This window comes from Salmo salar, chromosome 04 (assembly GCF_965601325.2).
Source record: "Salmo salar chromosome 04, fSalSal1, whole genome shotgun sequence".
NCBI classification, from domain to species: domain Eukaryota; kingdom Metazoa; phylum Chordata; class Actinopteri; order Salmoniformes; family Salmonidae; genus Salmo; species Salmo salar.
The window spans coordinates 38,279,365-38,291,611 of record NC_138294.1 but is presented as its reverse complement, the minus strand read 5'-3'; the positions used below and the strand labels follow the sequence as shown (position 1 = coordinate 38,291,611).

The following is a 12,247-nucleotide window of genomic DNA, read 5'->3' as shown; positions in this document are numbered from 1 at the left end:
CTATGGGGAGTCAACGACCAATCACATTCACCTGAAGAAAACTAAAACATACCCAATGGGCTAATAAATGCAGAGCCTGCCCTTGCAAGCCCCGCCTTCCTAGCTATAACACCAGCACTCCCATTACTTTCCTCAATTCAGTACTGCTCTTCAGCAAGCCCGAACCACCTGACGGTGCGGGCCAAAATATGTTATACCTCGTTCCCTCCTTCAGGGAACAGTGGGTATATTCATAAATGTTCCCTTTCAGTCGGTCCAAAACAACAGAACACCTGTCGTGACTTGGTAAAGCGCACATGCACGCTGCATAGCATCGACCAGAGTCGATGAACCACAGCAGCCCGAGGCTCAAACCCACAGGAAGCCTGCAGTAACCTGGAAACTGTGTACTCACGCGCTCCCATGACAGCACAAGGCTCAAACCCGGATAAAACACTACCTAACATCGACCACGGCGGCCCAAGTCCATAGACCTTACTGGTTCCAAAAAGGCTTGCACAGAGACCCAAGGAGTCTGGAATGTCAGAACTCACACAAGGAACTGCAAGTCCAAAACAACAGGACACCTGCTGTGACACGATAATGCACATTCACACGCAATAATGCGCACCCCCCGGAAAGTATATCCGCAGGGTATGTCACCCTGAGCGATGGGAAATGCGCACTGCGCCCTAAGAGCATATAATGGGTTAGGAGAGAGACTGCCTGTTGATGTACGCCACCGACGTCATGCTCACCCTGCGGGACACTACCCGGCCCATGGGAACCCTCTGCGACAACAAGGAGTCAACGCCCTCAGGCGCGACTGGGATACCTTGAGGAACTGATGGCAATGGCGAGATGCGTCCAGATGTTTATCTACAGTGCCTTCAGAAAGTATTCACACCCTTTAACTTTTCCAACATTTTGTTGTGTTACAAAGTGGGATTAAAATGGTTTAATTGTTTTTTTTTGTCAACGAGCTACACAAAATACACTAATGTCAAAGTGGATTTTTTTTTTTTTACTGTTAAGAAATTATGAAAAATAAAACTACTATATCTAGATTACGTAAGCATTCAACATCCTGAGTAAGTACATGTTTGAATTACCTTTAGCCGCGATTACAGCTGTGAGTCTTTCTGGGTAAGTCTCTAAGAGCATTCCACACCTGGATTGGGCAATATTTGCCCATTATTCTTTAAAACAAATTCTTCAAGCTCTGTCATATTGGTTGTTGATCATTGCTAGACAACCATTTTCAGGTCTTGCCATAGATTTTAAACCAGATTTAAGTCAAAACTGTAACTCAGCCACTCAGGAACATTCACTGTCTTCTTGGTAAGCAACTCCAGTGTAGATTTGGCCTTGTGTTTTATATTATTGCTCTGCTGAAAGGTGAATTTATCTCCCAGTGTCTGGTGGAAAGCAGACTGAACCAGATTTTCTTCTAGGATTTTTCCTGTGCTTAACTTGTTATGGATAGGGGGCAGTATTTTCACGGCCGGATAAAAAAACGTACCCGATTTAATCTGGTTATTACTCCTGCCCAGAAACTAGAATATGCATATAATTAGAAGCTTTGGATAGAAAACACTCCAAAGTTTCTAAAACTGTTTGAATGGTGTCTGTGAGTATAACAGAACTCAAATGGCAGGCCAAAACCCGAGAAGATTCTGTACAGGAAGTACCCTGTCTGACCATTTCTTGGCCTTCTTTGTCATCTCTATCCAAAACAGAGGATCTCTGCTGTAACGTGACACTTTCTAAGGCTCCCATAGGCTCTCAGAAGGCGCCAGAACGTTGAATGATGACTTTGCAGTCCATGGCTGAAAAACAGTAGCACATTTGGATAGTGGTCGATCTGAGAACAATGAGACGGGTGAGACGACTCCCGGTCGGAATATTATTGCTATTTTACGAGAAAAATCGCATAAAAATTGATTTTAAACAGCGTTTGACATGCTTCGAAGTACAGTAATGGAATATTTTGACATTTTTTGTCACGATACGCGTCCGCGCGTCACCCTTCGTTACCCTTCGGATAGTGTCTTGAACGCACGAACAAAACACCGCTATTTGGATATAACTATGGATTATTTGGAACCAAACCAACATTTGTTGTTGAAGTAGAAGTCCTGGGAGTGCATTCTGACGAAGAACAGCAAAGGTAATCCAATTTTTCTTATAGTAAATCTGAGTTTGGTGAGTACCCAACTTGGTGGGTGTCAAAATAGCTAGCCTGTGATGGCCGGGCTATCTACTCTGAATATTGCAAAATGTGCTTTCACCGAAAGCTATTTTAAAATCGGACACCGCGATTGCATAAAGGAGTTCTGTATCTATAATTCTTAAAATAATTGTTATGTTTTTTTGTGAACGTTTATCGTGAGTAATTTAGTAAATTCACCGGAAGTGTTCGGTGGGAATGCTAGTTCTGAACGTCACATGCTAATGTAAAAAGCTGGTTTTTGATATAAATATGAACTTGATTGAACAAAACATGCATGTATTGTATAACATAATGTCCTAGGAGTGTCATCTGATGAAGATCATCAAAGGTTAGTGCTGCATTTAGCTGTGGTTTTGTTTTTTGTGACATTATATGCTAGCTTGAAAAATGGGTGTCTGATTATTTCTGGCTGGGTACTCTGCTGACATAATCTAATGTTTTGCTTTCGTTGTAAAGCCTTTTTGAAATCGGGCAGTGTGGTTAGATAAAGGAGAGTCTTGTCTTTAAAATGGTGTAAAATAGTCATATGTTTGAAAAATTGAAGTTTTCGGATTTTCGAGGAGTTTGTATTTCGCGCCACACCCTATCATTGGATATTGGAGCGGTGTTCCGCTAGCGGAACGTCTATTAACTCCATTCCGTTTCTTTTTCATCCTGAAAAACTCCCTAATGTCCCTAATGATTACAATAATACAGATAACATGATGCAGCCACCACTATGCTTGAAAATATGGAGGGTGGTACTCAATGATGTGTTGTATTTTCCCCAAACATAACAATTTGTATTCAGGACAAAAACGTTTGCAGTATTAATTTAGTGACTTGTTGCAAACGAGATGGAATACAGTGTCTGAGGATAATTTGTATTCTGTACAGGCTTCCTTCTTTTCACTCTGTCAATTACAGTGGGGGGGAAAAGTATTTGATCCCTTGCTGATTTTGTACGTTTGCCCACTGACAAAGAAAGGATCAGTCTATAATTTTAATGGTAGGTTTATTTGAACAGTGAGAGACAGAATAACAACAAAAATATCCAGAAAAACGCATGTCAGAAATGTTATAAATTGATTTGCATTTTAATGAGGGAAATAAGTATTTGACCCCCTCTCAAATCAGAAAGATTTCTGGCTCCCAGGTGTATTTTATACAGGTAACGAGCTGAGATTAGGAGCACACTCTTAAAGGGAGTGCTCCTAACCGCAGCTTGTTACCTGTAAAAAAGACACCTGTCCACAGAAGCAATCAATCAATCAGATTCCAAACTCTCCACCATGGCCAAGAGCAAAAAACTCTCCAAGGATGTCAGGGACAAGATTGTAGACCTACACAAGGCTGGAATGGGCTACAAGACCATTGCCAAGCAGCTTGGTGAGAAGGTGACAACATTTGGTGCGATTACTCGCAAATGGAAGAAACACAAAAGAACTGTCAATATCCCTCGGCCTGGGGCTCCATGCAAGATCTCACCTCGTGGAGTTGCAATGATCATGGGAATGGTGAGGAATCAGCCCAGAACTACACGGGAGGATCTTGTCAATGATCTCAAGGCAGCTGGGACCATAGTCACCAAGAAAACAATTGGTAACAAACTACGCCGTGAAGGACTGAAACCCTGCAGCGCCAGCAAGGTCCCCCTGCTCAAGAATACATATACATGCCCGTCTGAAGTTTGCCAATGAACATCTGAATGACTCAGAGGACAACTGGTGAAAGTGTTGTGGTCAGATGAGACCAAAATGGAGCTCTTTGACATCAACTCAACTCGCCGTGTTTGGAGGAGGAGGAATGCTGCCTATGACCCCAAGAACACCATCAAACATGGAGGTGGAAACATTATGCTTTGGGGGTGTTTTTTCTGCTAAGGGGACAGGACAACTTCACCGCATCAAAAGGACGATGGACGGGGCCATGTACCGTCAAATCTTGGGTGAGAACCTCCTTCCCTCAGCCAGGGCATTGAAAATGGGTCGTGGATGGGTATTCCAGCATGACAATGACCCAAAACACACAGCCAAGGCAACAAAGGAGTGGCTCATGAAGAAGCACATTAAGGTCCTGGAGTGGCCTAGCCAGTCTCCAGACCATAACCCCATAGAAAATCTGTGGAGGGAGCTGAAGGTTCGAGTTGCCAAACGTCAGCCTCGAAAACTTAATGACTTGGAGAAGATCTGCAAAGAGGAGTGGGACAAAATCCCTCCTGAGATGTGCGTAAACCTGGTGGCCAACTACAAGAACCGTTTGACCTCTGTGATCACTTTTCACAAGGGTTTTGCCACCAAGTAGTAAGTCATGTTTTGCAGAAGGGTCAAATACTTATTTCCCTCATTAAAATGCAAATCATTTTATAACATTTTTTACATGCGTTTTTCTGGATTTTTTTGTTGTTATTCTGTCTCTCACTGTTCAAATAAACCTACTATTAAAATTATAGACTGATCATTTCTTTGTAAGTGGGCAAACGTACAAAATCAGCAGGGGATCAAATACTTCCCCCCCCCACTGTATGTTAGCATTGTGGAGTAACTGCAGTTGTTGATCCATCCTCAGTTCTCCCCTATTCCAGCCATTAAACTCTGTAACTGTTTTAAAGTCACCATTGGCCTCATGGTGAAATCCCTGAGCTGTTTCCTTCCTCTCCGGCAACTCAGTTAGGATGGATGCATGTATCGTTGTAGTGACTGGGTGTATTGATACACCATCCAAAGTGTAATTAATAACTTCACCATGCTCAAAGGGACATTCAATGTCTGCTTTTATTTTTACCCATCTACCAATAGGTGTCCTACTTTATGAGGCATTGGAGAACCTCCCTGGTCTTTGTGGTTGAATCTGTGTTTGATATTCACTGCTTGACAAAAGGACCTTACAGATTGTATGTGTGGGGGTACAGAGATGAGGTAGTCCTTAAAAAATCATGTTTAACACTATAATTGCACACAGAGTGAGTCCATGCAACTTGTGACTTGTTCAGCAAATTTGTAAAAATGTATAAAAACACTATTCCACTTTGACGCCATGGGGTACTTTGTGTAGGCCAGTGACAAAACATCTACATCTAAGACTGTAACACAACAAAATGTGGAATAAGTCAAAGGTGTGAATACTTTGTGAAGGCACTATACGTAAACCAATTGCTGGGACACACCGACTGTACTAGCCACTGAAGTGTGAGCATTTTGAACTTGCACTCCTTGAGGTGCTTGTCCAAACCACACGTCCAGGATGGGACACAGCGTTCCACTGCTGTTTGGAACTCGGAAATACAGGTTGTACCAACCACTCTGTGCTTCCGACATGGGAACCACCCGAATAGCCCAAAGAGAGGAAATCTTCTCTCTCAAAACAGGCGATAGGACACACCCACGGTGATGCCTTGAATGCCCGCCACTGGGCGGAGCATGCGGTCAACCAACTATACATTGTCATCTGAAGGGGTTGAGCACCACCCTGAGGACTGGGATAATGTGGTTATTTTGTCATGTCCTCACACACCTGCCACCCTTGTGCCTGAAGAGAGTGATTTATGCTCACATATGGGTGATACCATACTTTCGATAACCTCGGACACCAGAGAGGCCTTGGGTAAAAGGGTTTGGCAGGTGTAGGCCGTCATTGTAAATAAGAATTTGTTCTTAACTGACTTGCCTAGTTAAATAAAAAAAGATTTAACAAAGCACTGTACATACTACTTACTGCAAGTCCCTCTGGATAAGAGTATCCACCAAATGAACAAAATGTAATTGTTCAATGTCACCATTGACAGCCATTCTCAGTGGTGCATGACATTGAAGCCCAGCATATGAAAAAGATTGGAGTCCAGATATCATACCCAAGTCTCCTAGTCATAAACCAGAGTTGGACGGGCATGCACGTGAATTTTCCTAGAAGGAAGGTGATATTGCACAAGTTCCCAACATGACTTGAACACAGCAAGAAAGCACTGCTACTTATTGTTTTTGCTTCTGCGTGAACATGCCTCAGGCATGCTGCAAGGATGCATGAGGACTGCAGATGTGGCCAGGGCAATAAATTGCAATGTCCGTACTGTGAGACGCCTAAGACAGCGCTACAGGGAGACAGGACGGACAGCTGATCGTCCTCGCAGTGGCAGACCACGTGTAACAACACCTGCACAGGATCGGTACATCTGAACATCACACCTGCGGGACAGGTACAGGATGGCAACAACAACTGCCCGAGTTACACCAGGAACGCACAATCCCTCCATCAGTGCTCAGACTGTCCACAATAGGCTGAGAGAGGCTGGACTAAGGGCTTGTATGCCTATTGTAAGGCAGGTCCTCACCAGACATCACTGGCAACAACGTCGCCTATGGGCACAAACCCACAGTCGCTGGACCAGACAGGACTGGCAAAAAGTGCTCTTCACTGACGAGTCGAGGTTTTGTCTCACCGGGGGTGATGGTCGGATTTGTTTAGCGTCGAAGGAAAAAACGTTACACCGAGGCCTGTACTCTGGAGCAGGATCGATTTGGAGGTGGAGGGTCCGTCATGGTCTGGGGCGGTGTGTCACAGCATCATCGGACTGAGCTTGTTGTCATTGCAGGCAATCTAAACGCTGTGCGTTACAGGGAAGACATCCTCCTCCCTCATGTGGTACCCTTCCTGCAAACTCATCCTGACATGACCCTCCAGCATGACAATGCCACCAGCCATACTGCTCATTCTGTACGTGATTTCCTGCAAGACAGGAATGTCAGTGTTCTGCCATGGCCAGCGAAGAGCCCGGATCTCAATCCTATTGAGCACGTCTGGGACCTGTTGGATCGGAGGGTGAGGGCTAGGGCCATTCCCCCCAGAAATGTCCAGGAACTTGCAGGTGCCTTGGTGGAAGAGTGGGGTAACATCTCACAGCAAGAACTGGCAAATCTGGTGCAGTCCATGAGGAGTTGCACTGCAGTACTTAATGCAGCTGGTGGCTACACCAGATACTGACTGTTACTTTTGATTTTGACCCCCCCCCCCCCCCTCCTTTGTTTAGGGACACATTATTTCATTTCTGTTAGTCACATGTCTGTAGATGTCTCAGTTGTTGAATCTCAGTTGTCTCAGTTGTTATGTTCATACAAATATTTACACATGTTAAGTTTGCTGAAAATAAACACAATTGACAGTGATAGGACGTTTCTTTTTTTGCTGAGTTTAATGTGCATGTACGCTGCAGCCTCTCTGTGCAGTCCTTTGGGGAAATTGGTTTGCCCAAAACACATTCCCCCCGCTCCGGTATGCTATTTATGACACTGGTCCACCGAAACCAGCCGTGCTCTATTCGTAAGCGAACGACTAAGATTACCCTCCGAGATGAGGTGGCTCGCTAGCTTCACATAACGGCATGCAAACTAGACGCGCCTCCAATAAAACAGTTCCACTTTCATGCAACTTGGCTGAATGCGAGTTATTCCAGGTAAAAAAAAAATACAGAGTCTAGCTCTACAGCAGTCATCACAGGTTGTAAAACTTTACCCAGGAGGAAAGCCATAGCGCCGGGTTGCTGCTCTGCAAGCCCAGCGCAATAGCCATGGCATAGATATAAAGCTGCCGGAGCTAGCTCATCCATCTCTTTCTCGGAACCAGTCAGAGATACAGTACCACATCCTTTCCAGAATGCGGTTCCCAAAAACCTTCAGCGAAGCAGAGATTCCAAGTCCCTCGCATGACAGGCGGGGAACAACGCCGACCCGTCTCCGGCAGCCTCAGTAACACCGTTCTTTTCAAAGAGATGCCCTTCTCCAGTAAACCTTCCTAAGAAGTCAGCATAAAACAGTCTGAACTCAGCTGGTGACACCGGTCACACGAGCTGGTCCGAGCCAAGGCAGCCTGAGGGTGTTTCCACCCCCGGCAAACAGGACAGTACTTGTGAGTATCTTTACATTTTCATTGTGAAACCACATGCCCTATGGCATGGTCGGAGGTTCAAATCTGACTGGTTAGCCTTTTTGAACATACTCTTACCACGGGTCATCTTAAGGAAGCACTGGCTACACAAGCAGAGCAGAAGAGGTAGGCTTTTGGCAAACACAAATCCTACCTAAGCAAAGAAGAATTAGCTACACAAGCAGAGAAGTAGTTAGCTTTTAGCAAACACAAACGATACCAACACCCAAAACACGCAATATCTAGGGGGACAAGTACTCTCTCCCCACTAACAGACACCCAAGTTGGAGCAGAATCCAGTAGACTTGAAAAATTGCGTGTCACGTTTATGGGGTAAATTTCACGCCATATGAATTGAATTCTAAATAAAATAAATTGTGAACATGAAAAATAAAGTTGAATGTAACCATTATATTTTCGAGGACGGGTGGATGTTGGCTGTTGAAATCAAAAACCAAAACAATTGAAAGCAAAATGTATAGAATTGTAAACAAAAATAAGACATCAAAACCAAAACTTGTAAGCAAATAATTTTAAAGCCAGTGCAAAACTCTGACAAATGATTAAAACATATATTTGAAAATGAATGCAAAAATCGTTTTCGGTGAAACTTTCCCAGCAACCAATCCTATTGAATACATTTTGCCTGTATGCACTAACTTTTGGTTTCGCTACTCGTATCTTTGCTATCAATGTCTGTTTCTTTGCTTTCACTGCCAGTCTTTTCGATTGCGAGTTTTGGCATTATTTTCCCGTGAAGGGCAGGGTTTAGAGGGAGGCGTAGACAATGCGTCTCCATTGGTCAGCTAGTTTTGGAGTGACGGTTCGTCTTAACCCAATCAATGAACATGAGACTTTTTTTTTTATATTGCCAACTTAAGTAGACGGTCAGACGTCACCTCGTTTAGGGTTTTGCTAACGTACTTCAAAATTGTCAGTCACGGGTCAATAATGTACGGATATCAGAAGCATGTCTATCTAATACATTTAATGACAAACCATCTAACTACTTAGGTAAACATATGAATTACCTGTTGCACAACGTTCGGCGCAGGTGTATGGCGAACCAGTTACCAACACCTGCGCCGAACGTTGCGCAACAGGTAATTCATATGTTTACCTAAGTAGTTAGATGGTTTGTCATTAGATTTTTCTCCGCAACCTGACCCACCCACATAGAATTGTTCCGAGAACCGATCGGTGACCCGCCAAATAACATTAATTTATTAGCCTATTCCAGAATCAAATAGGCTATAGACTGCAAAAATAGCCAACATTTATTTAGTAGGCTATTGTCTACTCAAACTTTTACTAACCGACACAGGTTTAAGCTTTATATGGCCTGCTTATGGTTTAAATGAAGGAAAGCCTGAAGTAATAATTAACTGAATTATTTGCAAATATCTGCTTGCACTTTTGCAGGCTGTGTATCCATCTACCGGGTTGTTGTCCTCCTTGTCCACAATGACTCCAAAATCCTTCCAAACTGGGGATTTCCCTCACACCATTGTGGAAACATGTGCTGTGCATCTCGCCATCATAACCTTTTTTATTTCTCCTTACATTAGCTATTTTCACTTGAGCTAAGAGCCTGGAAAAATAAACTTGCCAATGTATTGTCATGTGGTGGAAGGGAACATAAGCTCTGCAGGTGGACATATTAGGAATGTTTCAGAACCACACAAATAGCCTACTAATGGACAGTTCCCTGCTCCACTCTCTCGCTGGGTGGCTGGTAGCCTAGGCCATATCTGCCTCACCGCTCACAAAGCCTAATGGAAAACACAACAAGCTCCTGGGTTTGTAACATAATATTATCTTCATTTAAAACATTTCCGAACTGCAATATAATTGTTCTGAATCGCAAGCCGACCTGCGAGTTGAAATAATGTTTTCATTCCACCTGCCAGCTGATTTATTTGCAGCTCAACTGCAGGAAAATCATGTGTATCAAACCCGATGCAGGACTCTACATCAATCAGACTACTCCCAGACAGTCCTAGCAAAATTATTGCTTTTGAAAATGCTTTCTGCTAAGAAGATATTTTTGTTTATTTTTGACCATTTCAATTGAAAACAATCACAGAAAGCACTTAATTGCTACCCAGAAAAGATAAACACAGCTGCCTTATACCTTAAAAGTCTGAGCATGACGACCAATGAAGTACATGTCTATTTATGATACTTTAATACTTAAGGCATCCTCCATGCGTAAAACATATTTATTTGCAATTCTTTAGCTTCTCCCTTTCCCCTGGAGAAAACACTCACTCTTTGACAGCGTAAATGAAGACCATGTCCGTCACGATGACAGAGAGCCTCTGGAAAAGGACGGTAGCAGGACTGGTGTAGTTGAGATTCTGCACCACCAGCATCTCCTTGTCAAAGTGCTGAGCCACGTGGGACAGGCCATACTCAAACCAGGCAAACAAAGGAGGGTAGTCCAGGGTCCACTCTGAGGTGTTCTACACAGAAAGACAAACACACAGTCATAAACATTTCTATTCTATAGGTGAAATTTGACTTCCGACAGGCAATGCTCCCTCTATTTTGTGGGGGCAGTGAGCAAATTTCAGGTCTGATGAGCGCAAACTTGAACATTGTGAAAATTCTGTGCATCTTCCAGCGTGTGTTTACTGTGAACACTGAAGCTGTACCCACTTTAAGTTACAGTTTCAGAAAGTGGTCAAGTAGGCTCCTGGGTATGATCATAATGTAGGCCTACCAGAGTGGCCTACCATCAGAAACAATAGAGAAAATGCATTCCATAACATGGAAATAGCTGTTCTATCATTCAGCCTACAGTGGCCAATGTATGGTGTTCAATGTAGGCCTACTTTCCCTGAAACTTTTGAAAAAAAGCATGCAGGGCTTGACATTAACCTGTTAATCCACTTGTTCTTCAGACAAGGAGGTGATTGACAATGTTGTTGTGTTGTTTGATTCAAGAAACCACTTTACAAAATAAAATGCATTATTCCCATACCATTATTACAGTGAATCAGACAAATGATGCTACCCTCTGCTTATTGGCTACTTAGCTTATTCATGCCTGTCTCAAAATACAACACTGACCCATTAAGACAAAAACAAAGCTCTTTACCTGATTCGCTTTTCAAAGATGTCTAGAAATGTACACATTTTGTGCTCTTGTAAGAAGCAATCACTCCCCCATTGCTTACTACAACGTATCTATAACTGGGCTAATAACTCACTAACTAGCAAAGGATATGAACAAATGTGCACACGTGGCTACATGCAGCTCTTGCTTTGATCTCAAAACAAACTAATCTAATCACGACTACTTATGCAGTAAACACATTCCAGTTCAAAGTGAATGGCACAGATGCATTATGGCAATGGTCTATTTGCATATAGGCCTACTGCAGCTCTGATTGGTTATGGCGCACTGGTCTATGTAGAGTACAGGCCTGAGTCATGCCTGTCAATGCTATAGAATCCCCCTCCAAAGCGTTCTGCCGACAACAAAATCTCTTGCTTAGTTAGTTTTGCAGAGTTTTGGTATGTTGCATTATGTTTAAAGTCTGAGCGTGATGACCAATGTTGTACATGTCTATTTATGAGAAAGTGGCTAATATTGCGTTGATTCCACCACTGCCTACATGTACATATTACGTCAATTACCTCGACTAATGATATTTTAGAGGGAACATTGCCGACAGGTGGCATCACTCTTCCCTCAATCTCCGTGTGAATTCATCACGCTATCTGGCGTAAAATAATGATTTAGCTATAGGATTTGTAGCTAGAAATAGCACTTAAGGGGTGAGTGACACACTTTTATACATGCATAATACATGATTTGTTTGTATGTATGTATGTATGTATGTATGTATGTATGTATGCACAAACCTCATGGTACCATTTTGACACAGGAAAGCTGTGAGCGATGGCGAGCCAGTTCCTGTGAACCTCAAAATCTGTGGAATGACTGAAATATCCAGAAAACACGGTAATAGTCAACGACACAACACAATGTACCTCACGTTACACAGATAATTATAGGAAAGTGTAGTTAGGAGGTTTGATGCTCTTATGACACATTTTCCTGATGAGAATAAATGCCCTAAACACTTATTTATAGTTAGTTATGTGTGTAAACGTGTATGGTTGAATAAC

At 43.0% G+C, this 12,247-nt stretch overlaps 1 protein-coding gene across 2 annotated transcripts in view; it reads right to left on the bottom strand.

The window, feature by feature from the left end:
* The window catches only part of alg8 (ALG8 alpha-1,3-glucosyltransferase), a 43,405-nt gene that overhangs the window by 30,559 nt on the left and 599 nt on the right, over positions 1–12,247 (bottom strand). For both annotated transcript variants that reach the window (XM_045716814.2, XM_014195768.3), the window contains exons 2-3: positions 11,981–12,059; positions 10,379–10,572 (exon numbers count right to left, since the gene is read on the bottom strand). In XM_045716814.2, the coding sequence (XP_045572770.1) occupies positions 10,379–10,482 (104 nt within the window). In that variant the 5' untranslated portion in view covers positions 10,483–10,572; positions 11,981–12,059. The remainder of the gene's footprint in view (positions 1–10,378; positions 10,573–11,980; positions 12,060–12,247) is intronic.